At 43.8% G+C, this 23629-nt stretch overlaps 1 protein-coding gene across 3 annotated transcripts in view; it reads left to right on the forward strand.

Moving 5' to 3' along the window:
* PTPRG (protein tyrosine phosphatase receptor type G) overlaps positions 1 to 23629 on the forward strand; it is a 715161-nt gene that overhangs the window by 639404 nt on the left and 52128 nt on the right. For 2 of the 3 annotated variants that reach the window (XM_081285863.1, XM_081285862.1), the window contains exon 14: positions 12378 to 12464. The exons of the other annotated variant lie outside the window; for it this stretch is intronic. In XM_081285863.1, coding sequence (XP_081141989.1) covers positions 12378 to 12464 — 87 coding nt within the window. The remainder of the gene's footprint in view (positions 1 to 12377; positions 12465 to 23629) is intronic. 3 annotated transcript variants of the gene reach the window in all.

Below are 23629 nucleotides of genomic sequence, written 5' to 3' on the forward strand. Positions count from 1 at the left end.
CTCTAGGCCCTGGTGATACAAAAGCAGAGCCAGACTAAATCCCCGAGCTCACGGAGCTTGCATTTTAATGGAAAAGACAGGTGATAAACCACACAAATAATTAAAACATACGGTTCCTGAGCTGTTAGGCATGTAATGGAGAAAACTCGGGAAAGAGGAGGGGGCATGCTGGGGCATGGGGTGAGTGTTCAGAGTGGTCGAGAGCAGTCTAACTGGCCAGTGATACCTGAGGGAAGACTTAAATGAGATCAAATGAGCTCCATCTGGAGCACATTCCAAACTGAAGAAAGAAGTACAAAGGCCCTGAGGCAGAAGCATGGCTGGCATGGAGCAGGACTACCCCAGTGGATGCATATAGCTGGAGCACTTGAGCCCAGAGGGAGAGTGGTAGAAGAGGGTGTCAGGAAGAGGCAGGGCAGAGGAGGATCAGGTCACAGGAGGCCTGGGGACCACTGTTTACATATAGGCTTTGACCTTGACATAAGTGTGATTGGGTGTAGAAGGGTATTGTGATCTGACTTGAGGATTACTTGGGGGCTGTGCTAAACATAGATTGAAGAGGAGCCAGGGGAGAAGCAGAGTCCATCAGGGAGACCCTGCAGTGGAGGACGTGGCCGGGGCCCTGGTGAGATTGTGCAAGTGGTGAGCAGCAATGACACATAGATATATCCTAAAGGTGGGATCAACAGAATGTGCGGACAGGCTGGTTGTGTGTCCTGGGATCTGTTCTCAGTCACTGAGAACGGGGGGGTAAGAAAAGGATCCTCTCGGGCCTCCCCCAGGTGTCCAGAGTAACCTCAAGGCTGCTAGTGCGGGACTGTGAAGTGCCTGGTGTCCAGGGAGCACAGGAAGATAGACTCCCTGACATCCCTTCTCCAGCAAATAGTGATTTGCTAACAAATATTTGTCTGGAGGCTGCTAGTGCATCCAGGTGAGTGTGGGAAGTTAAAGATCCGCATGCCCAGCTCCCGGCTCTGCAGCTTAGGTTTCAGCCTCTCCCTTTGTGGAGCACAGAGATCCCGCAGCAATCTGCCACTCGTGACCCTCGTTTAGCAATTTGAGCTTAAAGGAAGCATCTTGTACACAGTACTTTTGCAAATTCTTCAGGACTGTTTCTGATCAGCCCACCTTGGGTCTTCTGCCTATTCCTGAGCAGATCACAGGGGCCAAGGAAGACCATGAACCTAGCAGGCAAAGGTCCAAAAAACAAGCGTTTATTGCACCTCCTTCTATATGGCTATGGACATGGTGAAGACGGCTTTAAAACCCTACTGCTCAAGGTGTGCCCTCCCTTGAGAAAACAGCTGTTGAGACTCCTGAAAACTTCAGTTAAAATGGGAAATATATTAACAGCTCCTGCCCAGAATATTTTTATAACGGGGTATGTGAGCACATGCTCACGTGTGCATGTATGTATGTGTATACACAAGTTTTCTAGGGAAAGATTATATACATAAATATGGGGGAAAATCATATTCATATGCCTGTATCTTTCCAAAATTATATACATAGCTTGGTTTCAACTAGCCAGAGCTTTCGCCCCCATCAGTAGAGTCTGGATTGGGGCTTTTACCAAACTTAGAGCCAGTAGCACAAAAATCAATGCAAAACAGAAAAATTCTTACACAAAGAAAATAAAACTGAATTAGTGTCAGGATGGATGCATTGGCTAAGCCTGGAGGAGACAAGGGCCCTTTTTTTCTGTCCAACTTTTTCCTTATTAATGTGGAAGAAGCGGCGCTAGGGAGCTCACGTCGAGAATTGGCACTTGAGGAAGAGACGTGCGTGTCCCTTTGGCCGTGCATTGTTGAAGCTGGAACTGCACTGTTTCCCTTCTGCCTTCTGAGGCCCAGTGAGAGTGGGTGATTGGCAAGTAGACTTGACATAAGTAGAGCATGAAGGCAGAGCAAAGCCTCCTGGGTCATTTCCTCGGGTGGCAGGTCTGGCACCAGCTCCCAGCGACAGCAGTTTCTACCGCAACCAGGGCCTGATCGTTTGTGGCTAGCATTCCAGAATGCTGGGTGAGTTCACTTGGAGCCGTTGACACTGCAATTCAATGGGAGAAGCAGTGAGAAATGAAACCCAGGCTCTCTAAATTCTGTCTCCCCACCCGTGTTCCACTGTATGAAGATGTCAGTGCTCTCTGATTTTCGTTCAGTGGGTCCTTTTTGAGGGCCAAGCACTTGGATGGTACCATCCCATGTGGCTCTTACGAATCTATGTGCAGGGTACAGTGTCTAACCCTTTTCTTTGAACTGGGAAGAGAGAGAGAACTGACATTTGTTGAATACCTGCTGTGGACCAGGCACTGGGTAGTACTGTCTCATACCATATTGCTCAGAAGGAACCCTTTTCTGTTGCAGTCTGACAAAAATCCATTTCACACTGCCTTAAGCACACAGAATAGGAAAATGTTGGTTGATTCATGGAGTAGGAAGTTTCAGGAATGTCAGGCCTGGTTGGAATTGGGAGGTTGAACAAGAACAGGAGGCATTGGCTGGTGTAGTCTGTTTCTGGGATCTGTTCTCTGAAGCAGGCCTCGGCCTGTTTCAACACATGGTGAGCTCTGGCCCATGTGCGACTTACATCTCTCCACTCCCGTGGAAAGAGATGTTTCCTTTGATAGTCCAATTAACAGGAGGCTGAGGCAGGAGGATCGTGAGTTCAAAGCCAGCCTCAGCAACTTAGCAAGGCCCTAAGCAACTCAGCAAGACCCTGTCTCTAAATAAAATATTAAAAAGGGCTTTGGGTGTGGCTCAGTGGTTAAGTGCCTCTGGGTTCAATCTCTCACTCCACCCCCCCAAAAAAGTCCAGGTAAGTCCCAAGATGGCATCACTCAGGAATGACTTACACCATTTGTCCATCCCCCAAATCGGGCCTCTGTTCTTGTTGGGCCTAATCTTAAATTTAACTCTGCCCCAAAAATGTGTGTGTGTATGCATGTGTGTCCAAAATGAGTCGGTGCCATTTCCATGAAAACCAGGGACTTAAAACTGGAGAAGGGGTTACAAAGGACCTTCCTGGCCCAGAAAGGAGGCTACTTTAGAATGTTTGGCTCAGTATTTTGATATTTAAGAAATCATAAAGCATTTTGTGCTATTGCATGAGCATGGACCCATTTTCAACCTTTTATTATTTATACAATCCTTAGAGGTCCTGCCATACATTGTGCTGGGCCTGGTGATTCAGGGTTGATGTCCCTTGGCCCTCATAGTCATTGGAAGACATGGATGAGTGTGAAGAGTTTTTGGAAAAGGGCTTCAACCCAGCCTGGAAGATGTAAGCCAAGGGAGGAGCACATAAAGAGGTGACACTAGAGAGAGCCTGGCCTTCTACAAGCAGATGTGGGTCATTGTCACGAGAGCAGAGTGTGGGACAGCAAGGGTCAGATCAGGAAGGCAATGGATGCTACCCAAAAGGATGTATGCCTTGCCATGAGGATGACTGAAAGGCACTGAAGGAGCCCAGGGTACAGGAAGGCAGATCAGAGAGAGATCTTGCCTCATGTTTAAGGGGGAACATGGGTCCTGAGTCACAGCCTGGATTCAGAGACAGTTTGTACCACACTCATCACCGTGTAACCAGGAAGGGTACATAATTGGAGCTGCCATCCCCAAAGGGGAGCAATTGTTCTAGGAAGGTAAAAAAAACTTGCCGACTTGGAGTGTAAAACACAGATACAGATAAAGCACGTAGACAGATATGCTGTGTATTCTTTTTTTTTTATTATTATTTATTTATTTTTTATTATTTAAAGCATTACATAGCTCATGATATATCATCTTTCATACATTTGACTCAAATTGTGTTTTGAACTCCCATTTTCACCCCAAATACAGATTGCAGAATCACAGCTGTTACATATTCACATTTTTACATAATGCCATATTAGTGACTGTTGTATTCTGCTACCTTTCCTATCCCCTACTATCCCCCCTCCCCTCCTCTCCCCTCCCATCTTCCCTCTCTACCTCCCCTGCTGTTGTTCAATTCTCTTTTTTTCCCTCCCCCTTGCCCCTCATAACCTCTTATAATTTTATGTATCATTGAAGGTCTCCTACTATTTCCATGTGCTTTCCCTTCTCTCTCCGTTTCTCTCCCCCCATTCGTCTTTGTTTACTGTAGTCTTTTCCTCATGCTCTTCCTTCCTGTTCTGTTCTTGGTTGTTCTCTTTATATCAAAGCAGACATTTGGCATTTGTTTTTTAGGGCTTGGCTAGCTTCGCTTAGCATAATCTGCTCTAATGCCATCCATTTCCCTGCAAATTCTATGATTTTGTCATTTCTTAGTGCTGCATAATACTCCATTGTGTATAGATGTGTATTCTTGGTGTTAGTATTGCCTGGGGTTGGGCAATTGGGAAATGATGCCTGAGCAGAGCATTCTGGGAGGTGCCAGTAAAAATCAGCCTCAGATGAAAGCTCCTTCACCAGCTTCAGTTTCCACCTCTGAAAAATAGATTTTAAAAATGTGCCACCCAAGTTCCCATGGGGACTCGGTGTTTGCTGTGGGAAATGCCTCTCCTAGTGCCTGGTAGATGGATGCACAGACATTTGCCACCAGAGCAGATGTAATTCTGGATCCTGAGGTGCTTAAAAGTTTTTAATAAAATGAAATTTACAGTTTTCAAGAAATGCCATCCCTCAAATGTAATCACATTGTGTTACTGTACACAATTTCTAGTAATAGGACCATTCCATAAAACAATAGTCAGGAACTTCTGGAATTTCCTTCCAAGTGTATTCTTTGGAATGCTCAGCTGAACAGAGCATCCTAGAAATAGTGAAAAGTCATTCGTTTAGAGCTAAATATAGTAGAAATGTAGGTTAACCAAGTGAGCAGATTCATTTTGGGCCAAAAAAGGAATGTGTGACAGTCAAGTTAATGAAATTGGTTTGGGTGAAGCTCCTGATGGGGCGAAGGCAATTGCAGAGGAGGACATGCCTGAGTAACTGGGTTGAAGATGTGACCCCAGCCCCCACCTCCACTCAGGGGCAGGACTTTGAAGCCCAGAGGGCAGCCTCGTGAATTCAGAGCTGGCTGTATTGAGTTTACTCCGTCAGCCCCTGCAGGAGACCCATGGCCTAACTGCACACCCTCTCAATGACTGATGGGGCTCTGAGGTCCTCCACGGTGGCTCCTCTGCTGGGAGTGTGTGGCCCCCACATTGCAGCTGGCTCTCAACTGCTGGGCCTGGGAGTGGACATTTCGCTCCCATTCACTCATCACTAGCTCCAGATGGCCACACACCCAGGGATACCAGATGAGGTAGGAGAGTGCCCCGTGTTTGGGAAGCACTGCAGCAGAGAGCCTTAAACACTGAGGCCCATTGACGTCACTGCATTCAGTGTGTTTCCTGAAAGTGACCATGTTGGGCGCCAGTCATTAATCTCCTTATTTCATACATGGTCAGAACCCCAAAGTATGGGTACAAATCTCAGGTATTTGTATATCTGAGAGATTTCAGGCAAAGAGTCCCCTGGGGGACTATTTGAGCAGTATTTTGACAGGTAGCAATGTGGGTCTATAGGAAGAAATGGATTTTCTTTAATTTTTTATTCTTTTTAGATATATGTGGCAGTGGATTGTATTTTAACATACCATAGATACATGGAGTATAGCTTATTCTAATTAGGATCCCATTCTTGTGGTTGGACATGTGGAGTTTCACTGATTGTGTATTCATATATGAACACAGGAAAGTTATGTTTCATTCATTCTACTCTTTACTGTTCCCATTCCCCCACTTCCCTTCATTCCCCTTTGTCTAATCCAGTGAACTTCTGTTCCCCCTCCTCATTGTGTGTTAGCATCTGCATATCAGAGAACATTTGGTCCTTGGTTTGTTGGGATTGGCTTATTTCCCTTAGCATAATGCCTCCAGTTCCATTAATTTATCAGCAAATGCCATGATTTCATTCTTCTTTATGGCTAACTAATATTCTATTGTTCTACCACATTTTCTTTGTCCATTCATCTGTTGAAGGAACCAACCTAGGTGCCCATCACTTAGCTATTGTGAATAGAGCTGCTATAAACATTAATGTGGCTGCATCACTGTAGTGTGCTGATTTTAAGTCCTTTGGGTATACCAAGGAATTGGATAACTAGGTCAAATGGTGGTTCCATTCCAAGTTTGTTAAGGAATCTCCATACTGCTTTCCAGATGGGTTGCACCAGTTTGCAGTCCCACCAACACTGTAGGAGGGTACTCTTCCCCCAGAGAAATAATGTATTTTCTAATACTTTGGGCAGGGATGTTACAGGTAGCCTGCTGCATTTGTCTTTTGAATGGTCCTTGCAAAGGTCTACCTTGAAGAGATGTAGGATCCAGAATCCATAATGAGGAAGAAGTTGCAGTGAAGCTAGGAAGAAATGTGGTGGGTAGCTAATAAAAATAAAATAAACGAACAGTTAAAAGAGCTTGCCTCATTCTGCAAATACTGCCCTGTTGTGTGCCTGGTAAATATTGTAGTCTACCTCAGTCATGCAATGTTTCCAAGCTATTGCAAATGATTCAGAGCAATTAGAAAGCATTCAGAGCTCTTAAAAATGAAGAAATCAACTCGGTAGTTTCTGAAGTGTGCCGTTGTGGCCTTACTATTCAAGATGGTAACCATACACCTTCTGAATTAATAGAAAGCATATTCCAAGAGTTGGATCCCCTGCCTTATGAAGACAAGCTGTTTCTGTGGCATTAATGTTCCTGAAAACACTTGGAGCTGCGTAGCTGCTGCCACTCAGAGATGAGAGGAAAATTAGGGGAAAGTTCCTTTTTGATTTGCTTTCATAATTTGAGGTAGATGCTGGTAGAGGAGCTAAGTGCCTGGTGTACAGTCCATGTGCTTGAGTGTTCATTACCAGCATGCTGTAGAAGAGTTTTAGCTGCTATGAAAAGGGCATTTGTGTGCACTTAGAATTATGCAGTTGCAAAGATTTTTTTTTGTTGTTTTTTTCCTGGAATCCTAAAGGAAGTTGCATCGAAGGTAGCTCTTTTCCTTATGGTGAGCCAAGTTGTGCCTTTGAAGTGGCTTTGTACATCTTAAGACCTGGCTAGCCAAAAACCTTCGATTGAATTTTCACCATCCTAGACCTGTGTTTAGCAGATAATATTCCCACCTAATTGGCATGCATATCTTAGGAAGTGGGTTAGTATTGTGTCCATTTTGCACATTGGAAGATTAATGCTTGGTAAAATAAGGTGATATGCCCAAGTCACAGTATTAATCTCTGGATCCTGGGCTTGAACTCAACTAGTCTGATTTTTCCTCGCCTGCTATCTTCCCCATCACATTATCTTGCCTCAGATGAGGGAGTAGCATGCCTGGGGGAAAACATTCGGCATTCGCTTCATTCCACAGCCAGCTCCAGTTGTATGTGTTCGCCTGTCAAAAAGACGCTGCAGGAGTTTGGAAGGCTGAATTGCAAGTTCAAAACCTGTCTGAGGAGCTGGGATTGTGGCTCAGTGGCAGAGCCCTTGCCTCGAAAGTATGAGGCATTGGGTTTGATCCTCAGCACCACATTGAAATAAATAAATAAATTAAATAAATGTATTGTGTCCATCCACAGCTTTAAAAAAAAATAATAGTTAAAAAAAAAACACCTGTCTCAGCACTCTAGCAAGGCCCTAAACAACTTAGCCCTGTCTCAAAATCAAAAATAAAAAGGTTGGGATGTGGCTCAGTGGTTAAGTGTCCCTGGATTCCATCCCTGGTTACCCGCCCCCCCACCTGACACACACACACACACACACACACACACACACACACACACACACAAAAAAAAAAAAAAAAAAAAAACCTGCAGGAAGATGAACTCACTCCTGCGCCACCTTCTCATTGTGGTGGTCACCAGTATGTACTTGGGGTTTAGAATTGCCAAGATCAGTGGAAGAAAAACCTCAGGGACCAACTATATTCTTAGGTATTCTGGAAGCTAAATAAGGATGTATCTACTCAGTGACATCCTCATTAGTCTGAGAAGGTTTTGATGTTGTATAATATAACCTGTTTGGTCTCAGTCCCAAGCTCGTCAGTTTCCTTGATGATAAATTTAGTATCTTATTAACCATAACTTGGAAAAGGACTTCCCAAAAGCATAAACCAGCTTTACTTCTCACATAAGTATGAGCTAACTACATGGGTCCTGGGACAGAGAACTGGAAACTCTATGTGGAAATTGTAACATCTGACACCAAGTTTTTTAAAATCTGATATCAGAAAGGTTGCATGCTCTGAGCGAGGCAGTGCACACATGTAATCCCGGCTACTCGGGAAACCACGGCAGGAGGATTGCAAGATCCAGGCCAGCCTGAGCAGCCTTGAGGTACCCTGTTCCCCCCCCCAAAAAAAAAAGTTTCATGCTCTACTATGATCCGGAAAATGCACGTCCCACTTGAGCCATCTGTAAATCTGACAAATCCATCAACACCAGTTTAGCCCATAGAAAAGGGTTTCTTTTAGTCGGAGTCCCTTCTTTAAACTTTGAGATTTTTGTTATGCATGGTGCCTCTTCATTAGGAATGCTGTTTGTGAACACAAGTGAGTTCTGTTGACACTGCAATTTTTTTTCTTTCCTGGATGTTCAGTGGGAGATGGAGTGTAATAAATATGAAGGGATGCAAACCGCAAATGTGTGGGGGATTCATGTGGGCATAACAGAGACTTGGGCAAACAGACAGATGCGCGAGGAAGTGGAGTGTGGGCATGTGGTGACACACCTCTCGGGCCCGCAGGATGACTGACCACAGTGCCTCACTGGAACAAAGATCCCTCCTGTATTCCCACAGTAGCAGCAGCGACACCCATCTGCTCTGTGGCCGAAACTTCTGATGAAGGGATCTGGATTAGATGTTTCCTCCCATTCCACCCCAGGAAAGCCTGATTATTCTTCATTTGCATACAGTGCAATAAGAATGGATTTCCCTAAGCAGGTGACATTGGAGGGATAGCAAAGGGGAAACGCTGCTAATAGAAATCACTAGTGATGGTTGAATTAACACAAAACACATGCTACGTTACTGAATCTTGGAGCAGCTACGGGCGGTGAGCAAGCCATCAGGGAGCCCTTCACCCCTGTCCCCCTAGAGAGTTGTAGGTCATTTCTCCTTCTGGGAAGATGCAGCTCGAAGGTTTTGGAGTTCCTCGAGCCTGGGGTTTTGTATTGTGTGGCTGGCCTGTTTAGTCCTCCCTTTGTTCATTCATCCACCACTTTTTATGAATCTCGTTGTGCCAGGCACCGGAGGAGATTCATTTGAGGGATCCTTTCTTGCAGGGGGTTATATGTATAGCTTGAAGGAGTAGATGAGCAGGTAAATAAAGATCATCCCAAATAAAGGTCAAAAACTCCAAACTAGTGGTCTCCCAGCCAGTTTTATTCAGCTGATCATTTTAAGTTTTTGAATTATTTTAGAAATAAGACTCGACTTGAAAGCCCAGTTTTGTGGGTTCATTTGGCAAATCAGAAGGTCAGGCAACATAGTCCTCATTGCCCCTTCTGGCACTGTTGGGCTGGCTGGAGCCAAGTGTGTGGCCCCTTTGCAGGGGACACTGGTTCTTCAGTCTGCCAGCCTCTGCCCTCACTGCTCTTTGACACCTGGCCCCTGTGGGTGGTTACATTCGACTCCCCTGGCTGCCCCCCTGGCTGCCGTGGTGATAAGGGAAACCATGTGCTCCAGGATGTTAACTACAGCCAGAGTGTGGTGGGAAGGAGCGGGAGTCAGGGAGGGCTTCCTGGAGGAGTGGCTGTTTGGGTTCTGACTTTTGCAGAACAAAGAAAAAGGACAAATGTTTAGTCAGGCAGCTGTGTGCAATGACCTGGAATCGCTCAGTCCTAGCACATTGAATATCACCAGGGGCCAAACTCCTCTAGACACCCTTCCTGTATGCAAAGCAAAAGCTACTTCCACAAGAATGATCGGGATCTTTTCCAGGGGATTCTGTGTGTACACAGGCACAGGGTTTTCAGTTCCAGTTGCCCAGTGTCATCTTGTGCTGAGAGAATAAGAATGGAAAGGTAGGTCTTCGTAAAACTGTTTTCATGTTGAGAAAGATCAGACTTTCTAAGAACTTTTGGTGGCTTTATGTGATCACGTCTATCTTTTCAGCATAAGACCTCATTTAATGACCCATGGATGTACTGGGCATCTCCCCTTCCAACGCTCTGCCCCACTTTTAAAATCGGTGGCTGCCTCTGCCACCCCTCTCTTCCTGGAACTTGAACTTGTGGCTATATTTCAAGACCTTTTTTTTTTTTTAAATCATTAGAAATAATTTTTTACCATTCAGCTCTTCAAAGCCTGATAATGTGTCAAGCCAGTAAGGAGAACTAGAGCACAGTTTATGATGCAAGAAGATGGCTTGCTCGGAGGGTTTGGGTTTGTGATGACACTGGTGTTAAACTGTCTTGCTCTGAGATGCTAACCAGAATGGGGGAGGGGAGCCTTGGAGGTCCCCAGCTGTTCCAGGAGGTGGCTCCTTTTTTTTTTTTTTTTTTTTTTGCCTCCATACAAATGTGCATGGAGATTGTGGCAGCTAATGCCACAGATCCCAGGCAACTTTTTGCTCAATAACTGTTTCCCAAATGGCTACTCGGGGGCCTTTCAGAATTCAAGAGAGCTGTCAGTTGTTATAGTAACCGGCCCCCTGCTGTCGAGTTGGCCCTGAGATGCCAGTGGAAGCTCTTGGAACAGGCTAACACACAGTCATTAGACAAAAGCAGGGCAGGAGACACAGCTGAAGGCTGCTGTTTAAACATAGCTCCATGATACTTAAAAGACTGGACCCACTCTCTTAGGGAAGATGGATAACATCCTTGAAGCAAGCTCACTTTTCAGGAAAGGGGAAACTCCCTGGATGTTGTGTGGTGAGCAGTCACCGCTTTGAATTTCTCAGAATCCCATGCCTTCTCTCACAGGGTTGATGGTTCGCATTTGCTCAGGTAGCCCCCGTGATCATTAGCTATTGATGGTGTGGCATTTGCTTCTCTGCGAAGTGTTGTCAGTTTGCGGGTGGTAGTTTGAAGCGCCTGTGATTGTATGTGAGGAAAAGCTGCGGAGATAGCCGGCTCCGCTCCAAAACTCCAGAAAGAGTGAATCTGGCAGAATTCAGAGTAGGGCTAAGGGTTGAGAAAAAGTCTAAATATTTGAGGAAGCTGCAAATTTCAAGTTTTTATGAAAATTTGTAAAAACATTCCAACACACTCGTGATTTCTTCAGATTAATGTTCGGAGCCACACGGCATACCCGTGACGTTTAGGGGGACAGTGGTGTAGTTCCGGAATGTTCTCAACAGAGGGAGACAAGAAGTTCTGAGTTACAGCAGTCCCTCCCCCTTTGTAGTCATACTCCCAAGTTTTGGCTTCTCCAAATTCTGGTGCCTGTGCCAAGTGCTTTTACCCCATGCACAATTAATAATTATCAAAGAAAGGAAAACATTTATGAAGGGAAAAAAACCTAATATGGAAAAACTAGAGGCTGTTTGTTCCTTGAAGTGAAAAGCTGCTAACCAGCAAGAAGTGACTCAATATTGCATCTACCTACCTGATGCAAGATTCAGCAGAGCATCCAAAAAACAGAGCATCCATTATAGCTGATGAACTTGGAGAAAGAATAGGAATCATTGTAATGTGAAATCCTATAGCCCAGGTGGTTTGGGGTATCAAGTATAATTGAACAGACACTTTCAGGTATTCTGTGGAATATGTACTTCTTTCAAAGTCTGTAGCTCAGTGTCATATGCTATGGTTATTTAAATTTTAAAGGGAAACTAAATATAGGATTTTATATATAGTAATATCTTGCCAATTGCTGTCCCCATCTCCCTGAGATGCGTCCCTTATGTATTCTACAATCTGTATTGTGAATCTGGAAGGTGGCCAGAGACGACAGGAACGCATGGGGAAAAGATGAAACCCCAGACCACTGGTCTAATGGTATGAAATTGAGAGGGAACCGTAGCAGGAAGGAGGCCCAAATGGTCCCCAGGAGATTCCTGCAAGGTTCTGTTCATTCCCATGGAATTCTGAGCCATCCTGTTAGCCAGGGAAGCTGCCGAAGGTGGAAGAGGAGGTCTCTGAACGACATGGTCATGATAGTAGTATCCTTGCCTCTGTTAATACCAGGATAATGCTGCCTACGGATAGATAAGATGCTATTAGAGCAAAGTTTGCATTTCACATTTCTGTCTCAGCATCAGAGATCTTCCTCTAACACACCATCTTTGTTTGTGAGCTTCCTCCTTTGGTGGGGGGAATCCCAAGGAGGCCTGAAAACTGGGATCTTGGTGTAAGAGGGAAGGGGAGGGCCTGTGTGGGGCTTATGGTGGCTGACTGGAAATACTGTCTTCTACACCTGTTCTCTTTTGTTTTTGTCTATTTAGAGGGTGTAACAAAATAAAGTCCAAGGGCTTTCCCAGACGTTTCCATGAAGTGCCTTCTTCTGGGGAGAGAGGAGAGAAGGGGAGCAGGTGAGGGGCGGTCAAGCTTATTGGGGGTCTTGATGGCTGGGACTGGCTTGTGGAATTTTTGTTTTGTTGCCTTGGGGATTCAAGTCTTCTAGCTGAAACTCCCCTGTTGTATTCCAACCCTTGAAAGTAAGCCTTGTAAATATGAGCTCAGCCTGCCGGTAGCTGGTAGCAGTAGAGTAATGCGTGCGCTTGCTTCACTTTGTTTGGCAGTGGTGGGGGGGTATCTCTAGACAGGTATATCCTGGGGTGCCCTGTGTTTGTGTGTCTGTGTGTGCTGCATCCATTTTCTTTCCAAATTTTCAGATGTTTGCATGTTTGAGAGCTATTTTTAGTTTTTAAAAATGCATGTATTTAGCTGTATAAGAGAAAAATATCTTTTTGAAACCTGAATTTATTCAAAAGTAAGGAATGAAGAGTAGGAAGGGGGGAGAGAGGGAAGCAAATGTGTGTGCTTTTTCATAAGAAGGGTGAATACTTTTTAATAAGCAAAAGTGCATGTGTTCTAGACAGTTTGAATACTTTGAAAATTCGTTGTCCTGGAGAGACTTACAACAAATGTTAAGAAGTCATGAATTCATGATCTTACCACACTTGAGCCTCTTGATAATATTTATGTAAGGCTTATCTTAGGCAAACTGTATACTATTAATATGATAATCTTTTAATATTGATAAGTAGGCTAATTCACTAGTATTATGTCATGAGTAATATCTTTACTTTCAATTTATAGGACTTACATTTGGAATTTTACATGGATGATTTGTGTTCACTGGTAGTAGATAAATCAGAATATTGACAAAATTTCTATGCATTATAATCAGATATACCTATGATATTTGATACCATATAATAAAGGAATTGTGACAGATTAATGAGAAAGTCCATGACCTATCTTCTTTCAAACAGTACAGTGCAGTTTTGGCTTTATAGAGAAGGAGTGAATGATTACTGGCCCGGGTAATGTAACTATTTTATTATGTTTACTTACTTCTAGAACATTTTCAAAATGGAAGGATAAAAACTTTAATAGGTTCCCCCTCCCTTTTATAGCTTTAGATTCAAAGAGTTCCTTTTTTGGGGGGTGGGTACCAGGGATTGAACCCAGGGACAGTTAACCACTGAGCCACATCCCAGGCCCTTTTTGATATTTTATTGAGAAGGTCTCACTGAGTTGCTTAGGACCTAAATTGCTAAGGCTGGCTTTGAACTCATGATCCTCCTGCCTCGGCCTCCTGAGCCACTGGGATTACAGGCGTGCACCACCGAGCCCAGCTGTGCAAAGAGCTCATCTTAAGAAAGGGACTCTTGAATATCACTTGAATGTTTTATACTTGGTCCATTATAAGGTGCCTTTTTCTTTTTCACTGTAGCATCATAAATGGCATGATTTCATGATCAGCACTAAGATACATGCCCATTCAATCTCGAGGTCTCTCCAGAAACGATGCTATAGCCTGCAAGACTATCTCACTTATGTACCTGGCCCCCAGTGTGGGGGTGCGCTTGTTATAGTCACACTGCAAATTGTAAGAGACTTGGTGACAGCTTCTGTTATAGGGCACTTGGTCTTCTGAGTGAAAGAACAACAGGTCAGCTTCAGCTGGGTCTAGGAGCTGGGAACCATCCTGGGAAGCCATGAGTATTTAAAGAAACCCTCTGGCTATGGATCACACCGGTTAGTGCACATTGGTTTGCAGGGTGGTAGCTGTGCTTCCACCTAGCTGTTCCACCTCCTGGCTTTATACCACAAAGTCTGTTACAGAGCCTCTATTTCCTCATCTGGAAGATGGGTCTCCTGATAGCTCCTTTTTCTAGGATTGTCATGAATATTAAATGAGGTAGCATATACAAAAGGCTTAGTGTACAGATTACATCACCCTGTTGAGAAGATGAGGAAACAGGCTCTGTAAAGGTAAGGCAAGATGACCTGCTTAGGTGGCTGAGCCTGTTCCTCCCTGCTCCATCCTAGGGTTGCTCCTCCATGAGGAAGTGATGAATAGAGATCCAGGGGTCCAAAGTCTCTGTTCTTCCTGTCCTGGCCACTCTGCCATGCTCTGTCCCTCCAAAAGCTACAATTCCATGTACCTTCAACCACCCGCCCACGCCCCGCTCTGTCCTGTCCTACTATGTCCCATGGTGCTCTGGGCTGCCTCCTGACCCAGCTCTCCCTTGCTGCCCATCTGTGATAGCCTTCTGGAGGGCGGAAGCCCCACTAAAGCCTGGCTTCTGTGGGAGCTGAAATGGACCAGGGCAGTGCTTCCCTCAGACTCTGTGTCCCACCTGTGCCCCCTCTCTCCCTCTCATTTCCTCCCTTGGCCTGCATATACATCCAAAATGCAGCCAGGAATGGGAGAAAAAGCCCCCCAAAATGCCTGAAATAGAACCCTCCAAACAGCTGCAAGAGCTACTGGAGCTCCTGCTCTGGAACTTACCTCTCTCCTCCGCGGCACTCAGTAGCCCTTGATGTGGCAGGAGAGGGAACCCTGGGTGCCCATTAAGTCGCAGAGTAGAGAGGATTGCTCAAAGCTTAAGAGGGGAGAGCTGATGACTCTCTCAGAAAGGTGAGGGCGAAAGTATAAAAATCGGAGCCCAGTGTTCAAGTTTTCAAAAAAAGCCAATTTAAATTTTGAAGAGGTAATATTGACACAGTTCAAAACCAAAAAGCTTAATCATATACACTCCTTCTCTCCAGCCCGTCGCCGACCCACACTGTTCCTACCCGCTCCCAGAGAGGTAGCCACTAGTGCTAGTCAGTCAGCTGTTCTTCCCAGAATTCTCTTACACAGGAACAAATATAATATCCCTTTTGTCCCCTTTGACACAGTAAAATACTGCATATTCTACCATGCCCCTTACTTTTTCTTTTTTTCTACTTTAACATGATTTTCTCTCTCTACATATATAATTGGCTTATTCTCATTCAGAAGCATGGATTTTTTTTTTTTTCCGGTATAGATGAGTCATGTTTTTTGTTTGTTTGGTACCAGGGATTGAACCCAGGGGTGCTTAACCACTGAGCCACATCCCCAGCCCTTTTTTATATTTTATTTAGAGACAGGGCTTCACTGAGTTGCTTAATGGCCTTGCTAAGTTGCTGAGGCCGGCCTCCAACTTGCAATCCTCCTGCCTCTGCCTCCCAAGCTTCTGGGATTACAGGTGTGTGCCACCATGCCCAGCATATCGTGATTTCTTTAAGCAGTCCCCAAGGCTGTATTTGACGTTGTTTCCATTCTTTTGCTATCACAGACAATATTACAGTGAATAACTTTGTTTAGGTCATACTGCCAGTGGATACATGTAAATGCAGGGTGAATTCAGTAGATTGGCAGTATCACAGGATGGGTACGCTGTAACATGGGTGATGTCATTTTGACCTCTGGTGGGATACCCATGGATTCCTGTTCCAGTTACAGCCTGTTCCTTTACAGCCTCCCAAACAGTGTGCTGGCCGTTTTTTCCTAACTTCATCTATGAAAAAGAGGTGGTATCCTCCTATAGTTCTAATGTGCTGCCTTTTAAGGGAGGTTGAACTATTTGGTTTTCTATAAAATTTGATTATGACTTTAACTTATTTTTCCTTTGTATTGTTGGTCTCTTTCTAATTAAGAGAGTCTGTATTAGTAATATGGATTGCAAATATTTTTCCCCAATTAGTAGTTTCCTTTTAACTATGTTGATACTCCTTTGACTTTTATATTATCAAATGTATCTATATTTTTACTTCTGTTTTCCAAATTTTGAGTTAGAAAGTGTCTCCAATTCCAGGGTTGTTGGTTTGGTTTTTTTTTTTTTTAATATTTTTTACGGGTTCAAGTTTTAATAGTAAATTCTGAAAACATTGGGAATTTAATCTGGTCGATAGTGTGATCAACATTCTCCCCCACCCTTGTTAGTCCCAAATATTTCAGGAATACACTAGTAAGAGACTATTTAGTAAAGAGGGACATGGTAACTTAATAATTCTTAAAATAACACTTTTATAGCAAATCAGTCCATCATGATGGTAATGAAATAAGCAGTTGCCAAAAGGCTTTTCCCAGACCATTTAGATTATAAATACTGAAGAATAATGTGCAGTAAATAAAATGAGAATTCATTTTCTACCTCCTCCCCAAAATGAGTTGGGCCATCGCATGAGCATGACTGTTCCCAAGTCAGTGGGTGTTATGTCTGTGCCCTTAGCACAGTGGCAGATGGGACATAGCCTCAGTCCAGATGTTCAGAACGTTCCAGGCTCAGGTCCAAAGGGTGAGGCGGCTGCTCAAAGCCCCAGATGTCAAGCCATCTTTTCTAGGTGACTCCTGGGGGGCCTTGGGAAATACCCTGCAGGGCTCACTTCTTGAAGCCAGCCGAGGTACAAAACCTGTTAGGGTTCTTGTCAAAATGTGGCTTAAAAAGTGGCCTCTGCTTTCTGATCTACTGAAAAGTGTTGCTTCGACTTCAGTCATTCCTACCTATCTTCAAAGAATTTCTTGGCTAAGCTCATGTTTAAGAAGAGAGTTCATTGTCTTGACCACTTTCATGTCTACTGTGAATCTTCTCCCACCTTCATAAAGACATTAATGACAGGCAGCCTGAGTCACCCAAAACAATTCTCACTGCGGAAACCAGATTTGTATCACTTCCACCTACAGCAGGAGTTGCCTTGCACGCTTCTCTACCCAAGTGAAATCCAAAATATCTGGAAACATTTTTCTCCTCATTTAATATCTGCATCCCCAACCACACCACCATCCATCTGTCTGAGGATGTCATTCTTTTTTCTCTCCCTTTCTGGCTTTCCTCCCCTCCTCCTATCTGAGAAGCCCTACTTACCCAAGCTGTGACAACCATGTGCCCCAGGATTTCCAGGAAAGCCCTGATGTGAAGCACTCTGTTAGATTATCCTCAGAAGCACAGTCCCGTTTGTCAATCTCAAGTCCCCTTTTATGGTTTGGAAAATCTGCCAAACAGAAGTACGTTTTGATTTCTGAATTTGTCTTTTTGGAAGATCCCTTCCTGAGGAGACACCACCAGTGTAAACTGAGTGGTATAAACTGAATCACTTAACTTGCAGTACAGAAAACTCAACAGCAAGCAAGTTGTTGTGTATGAAAGATCTCAACTTAGAACTTACGTTGGGCTCCTTTCCAAGTGGAACCCCAGAGTCACTTCAGGCAGATAGACACTCCTGTCTGAGGGAAAGCCCAACGATGCTCATAGCCTTCTCCTCCTCACTGTCGCTTAAATGTTTTGCCCTGATAAATCAACCATGTCTTTTTAACACAGTTCTCAATCATCTTCCTTGAAGGCACATGAGCGTTTCCACCTTTCTGTGTCTGAGTGGCTCTTATTCATACAACAGAGCCATTTGCAAAAGTAATGTGATTTCTGTTCTTGACAGCACAGAATAAATGGGATGATTAGCGGACATGCCACTGTCAATTTAAATGCCAGTCTATAGATCAGTTAGGATTGCTTGATTAATGTTCGTCAGCCACTCAGCCAACTGCCCGCTGTAGTCTGCAATTAGAATTTGGAGCTGCATGCTGCTAATAAATGCCTTCTCTTGTGATTATCAAACCATTGAGCTTAGTTTGAAGATAGTGACTTGACTTCTAACCCTGTCAACAGTTGGTTTGTTCGTGGGTCTGAGTTTTCACACAAGTCTGGAAACTGGGTGAAGATCCTCCTCCCAGCCCGGGACCTAAACAGTCAGTGTTGATGGAGAACAGCGTTGTTAGGCTAAGCCAGGGACCCAGAATAGGACTAGTTGGACATCTCATACTTGTTGAAAAGAAGTCGATAGACCTTGAAAGCCCCTTGTCATCAAAGCAATTTTGGATGCCGACTCTCAGAGGAGCTTCGTGATAAACAGGAACCTTGAGTGGAATTCAAGACCTTTATGGACTCGGTGTCAGCATTTTGCTTGTGTAAGTCTTGGTTACAGGGTCAGAGATTTAAAAGAGATTAGTTCTGCGAAAATGGTTAACCCGTATCAGAAACTGTCTGAACAGGTCCTGGAAAAACAAACAGAAAGGCAAAGTTTTTGTGTAGAAATTTGGTCATTCTGGGTGTTAATGCCTTAAGAAAGAAATGGGGGAGGGCATTGAAGTCATGAGATTTTCAGGTTATCTTTATTGTTTTGAAGGATAAGCCTCTTGAACTGGAATATGTATTAATACTTACAAAGCACTATCAGAGCAGATGTGTGTATGTGCATGTGCATGATTAGTCAAGAGCACCAGTTAAACCCCCAGACCCTGTCGTGTGCTGATGGTGTGTGTGTGTGTGTGTGTTTCAGGGACTTGGAATTGACAGCTAATTTGGGTGGATGCTTCCTGCATCCTCATTAGAAGATGTACTCTGCCTTGTAAAGAGTCAAATTTTTTGTTGCTGTTTCTGGAAAGCTCTCCATCCTCAAGTATCTTCTTTATTTGAAAGGATAGAAAGTTATTTCGAGGAATTTCAGTCCAGGAGCAAATTCTCATGACTGTAAGACCATAAGTCTCCCATGTCCTGTGGGCTTTTAGAAGGTAGATTCATACATCCATGCACAGTCCTACCATGAGGGCACGGCCGATCCTCCACATCTCCCCACATGGGTGGGGTGTGGGCTGGAAACCAAGGGAGCCACTAGCCTGAATCCATCAGCTATGGCAGAGGATGCCATACACACACTCTTGACTTCTAGTCGAACATTTCTTAGAAATATTTTCAAAATATATGTGCTCACATTGGTTTTTTAAGAAGGGATATGAATGAAGAAGAATGTAGGCAGCTTGTTCCCAGTCTGCTACTTGAAACTTCCTTTGGAGTCGTGCATAGATCTAACATGTGACCCATCCGTGATCAAGTATCAGATGCTTTCAGGTCGTATGCAGGAGTAAAGTGGAAAGATACATACCATTAAGCAGAAGACCCACTCTGTGCAGCAGGGTGCTCACTCTGTGGGAGGCATGAGAGTGTGCCCAGTTTAGGGACCACAGATTCACGTCACCCACTTCACTTACTTCACTTTCATTCTGTCCTGTTGCATTTTAGGAAATAACATCTGCACAATGGGCTATTGTCTTTCTCCCATCTGAGCGTGTTCCACAGACATTTGATGTCACTCATTCTTTCTTGGTTGGTACTTTGCTGATGGGGTGGATTTTATAAAAATCAGGACACTTGGGATTCAGGACATCCTGAACCACTTAAAATTGGAGTAGACACTGACAACTTGAATTTCTTTATAGAAACAAAAATGAATTTTGCTCTCAGACAATTATTGCACAAGTATGGTTTCACGGGTAACTTTAGGAGAAAAGGTTTTCATTTAAGAATCGTAAGTCTCTCCCGTAACCTGAGAAAAGACATTCTGTGTGGGTAGCATAACTGGTTGCTCTAACTTGAGAGATAGAACCTGAGTTTTCAGAATCAGGATGGCAAACAGGAGAGGAGCAGAAGATCTTGAAATTCCTATTCAACTTCTACAACTTTTCTTTCTGTATTTGAGATCTTTATATTAATACCCTTCAAGTCTTGATGTCTGCAGGATCCCATATTGGATGAGAAACAAATTCTCGTTTGCCTTTTTTGGGCACTTTAATGGTACCTGCCATTCCAGGTTTTTTTCCAAATGGCTTCTTGGTGGCAGTGCTGGAGATTCTCAGGAACCATATTCTCTTTGTCACAGTCATTTTGAACCAGGAACAGTACACACCAGACCCCTTGGGAGTGGGGGGTTCAGAATACACAGGGCTGTGCCCATCCCCCAGGCCTACTCTGCTAGAACCACCAGGAGTGGAGCTCAGCCTACATGAATATTAGGAGGATCATGAGTTCAAAGCCAGCCTCAGCAACTTAGTGAGGCATTTAGCAACTCAGTGAGACCCTCTCTCTAAATAAAATATTAAAAAGGGCTGGGGAGGTGGCTCAGTGGTTAAGCACCTCTGGGTTCAATCCTCAGTACCCAAAAATAAAAACTCCCTCAACCAAAGACAGATGTTCTGCTGGTTAAATAACCCCTGCTTGACTGAAACTTGGATGTGGGAGAGATTGATTATTAGGATCCTACAAACTTCAATTGTGAAACTCAACATCAGAAAAACATATAGTGCAATTATCAGTTAGGGAAAGCAGAAGAAAACTAATTTGGATACTGAATAGGGCAGTCAGGGTCAATGAAATTAATGTTGCCTGACCTCAGTTCCCTATAGGGGACAGAAAGTACCCTGGAGGGATGGGAAGTTAAAAAAAAAAAAAAAAAAAAAAAGCAAGCTATAAATATAGAATGCATACTGGAGACCCATTGGATTACACCTTGTTAAACTTATAAATGCATTTCTTTGTTCCAAACATGATCTATTTCATCATTTCCCCCCTTGGTGGTTTAGTTTTTGGTGCTGGGGATAGAACCCAAGGCCTCGTACATGCCAGGCTAGCACTTTCCCCCCAGCTATATCCTGAGCCCCATTATTTTCCCTGTTGATGATACTTTCGTAAACGTGCTCACTGGAAGTAAGGATCATTTTAGAGAATTGCTCTTGGTGACCCAGGAACTTGTTTCACTTGAAGGAACTTTTAGGGTTAAGCTAGTTGAAAGAGAATTAGATCAAGATAAATAGAAAATTGGAACTCCATGCACACTGGAGCCATTTCAGAAATTCTGTCTCCATTCCTCTGAATTTGGAATTGGAGATAGTACCTGCATGTTGGAACTTGTCACAGGTTAGAAGTTTTAGAGGCACTAAAACTTGTGGATATTTTTCCTGTTCTCCAAAATCCCTTTGTTGGCTCTTTTTTTTTTTTGTTTTGTTTTCTTAAGACACTTCTAATGGTCAAGAAACAATTCCCCCCCCCCCATGGGACTTCTCAGAAATGAGCAAATTAAAATGCAATGTCCAGCTGCTTTTCTAAAATATTAAACTCACTGTGGGGAATTGGAACATGCAAAGGGATCATCACAGTATTGTGGGGTAGTGAAAAACCCTCATCAGTGCCTGGGTCAGAGTGGACCCCTAAGCAATAAATTAAATACCAACATTGTAGTATCTCCATGAAATGGAAGATTAAGAAAACATTAGCAATGAGGATGCCAACTGTATTTGTTATCAAGAAGATGTGTATAGTTCGATTGCACTTTGTTATTAAAAAATTGAAAAAGCAGAAAACGGCCATCTGTCAGAATTTGGGTGACATTACAACAGCAGCCCTCTGATTGATTTCCTAGTTCCATTCTTGCTGCCAAATAATCCGTTCCTCACAGAGCAGCCCAAATGAGGTTTTTAAAAGAGGTGAACCAGAATGTGTCCCTCCATGGATGAAAGCTCTCCCTGACCTTCTATTGCCCTTAGACACCAGCCAAGGCCCTTTGGGGGCTCCTGGCCCTTGCATGATAGGCTCCCACCCTCCTGTCCAGCCTTTTCTGACTGCCTTTCCATTCCTACATCTTTTGGGCCTACTTTGCTCCTAGGTGCTGCCACTAGCTGCTGGATCTGCCAGAGTGGTCTTCCGTTGTAACTCGAGAGCTCATCCAGCTCCAATGCTGCCTCCTTGGCAGAGTCCCTTCCTTCACCCCATAGTTCTTTTTTTTTTTTTTTTAAATAGTTTCTGACTATTTGCAAGTATTGGTTTTCAAATTTGTGATTGATTCCTACCCCTGCTGTTTTCTGCAGGAAAACAGGATGGTCATGAGGACAGTGCCTTTTGTCTTCTATCATCCTGGTCTTTATTGCACATGACCAAGGAGCACTCACTCAATAAATGAGGACAAGTGAGGAAGGATATGCCCCCAGTATTAACAGTGATGATCACAAGGAGAGGAATTGGGGGTGATTTTAAGTTTTTTTTTTCCTTTTGTTCATTCTTGTTTCCTAATTTCTCTGCCAAGTTCATCTGATCCTTATGTAAATCTTTATAAATTACTCCAGTGCTTCACCAGGTTTAAGGCAGTGGTTTAGGATTGCGGACAGTAGAGAATGTTCTCTGCACACCCAGTGTGGTGCAATGGATGCTGAATGAGAGTTTCCTGAATGCATTGAAACCGTCATTCTTACAGAAGCCCTCACCTGCCAAGTTCTGCCTCGAGCTGCCCACCCACGTCTTTTTTATGGGAGGAAAGCGTGCGCAACGTGCAGCAAGGTGCAGATGTACAGAGCTTTGTCCGGGAATTTCTGACCCTCATCTGCAGTTGTGTGCTTTTTCTCTGGCAATCAGAGTTATTTTGCTCCAGGGAAAATCCATTATAAACAGCAAAACATGGGACACTGGAGTGTGATGTGCTTCAGTACACACTGCTCCCCCCCCCACCCCAAAGATAATGTGGATCCTTTCGTTCCACAGACCGGCTGGACTATGTGCCTATTTTTCCAGAAAATAAACAAAGCTACTGTACAGTCTGTTCCAAAGTTGCGGGGCTTTAATAGTGACTTGGCCTGCCGTGATTCTACTAGTACTCACGTTATGTTTTAAAAACTGAATAGGCATGGTAATTATGGTCTTAAAATAGAAATTATTTTAATAATTTCTGGCCTGGTAAATTGTGTGCCCCTCATTCCAGTGACTTAGGGCACTTTTAGAGGCTATTGAATGGTGAGGCTTTAACTCTTCAAAAGCCAATTTGCCTTAGCTCGACACCAGTCACTTATGGTTCCATCTCACTGTGAAGTCCATGGCCTGTGTTTTCACTTCAGTGGCAGTTTCTGGTTGTCTGTGCTCACTGGGGAGGTGAGGGAGGCAGGAAGGAAACAAAAAAAAAAAATCTACATAATTTAGAAACAGAAAAAACCTATTATTTCAAACAACAGAATGTTTTTGACATGTTTCCATCATTATTCATTTAATGGATGTGGCCACACCAGAGTTCTTTCATGCCCATTTCATACCCATGTAGCTTAAGTCTGGTTAGTGCTAATGCCAAATTTAGGTAAAGATAACTAAATGAAGAGAGAAACTCTTTTCTTAACTGTTTGGATTACAAGTGCCATGTCATTCTTGGAAGAAATCATTGTTCCTCAGCTACAAGAGTGGTCCTGAGTGACATGTGCCAAGAGTTGGTGTTGTTTATGTTCAGGACCCCCTAAGGGTATGGAGGAGGAATCTGGTTTGATTCTAGAAGAGTACCGACATGTACAGTTGGTTCGAGCTACTTTCTGTCAGAGAATAGCCACCACTTCAGAAAAGCACATTATACTGTCACA

This window comes from Spermophilus citellus, assembly GCF_964194105.1.
Source record: "Spermophilus citellus genome assembly, chromosome: 3".
NCBI classification, from domain to species: Eukaryota; Metazoa; Chordata; class Mammalia; order Rodentia; family Sciuridae; genus Spermophilus; species Spermophilus citellus.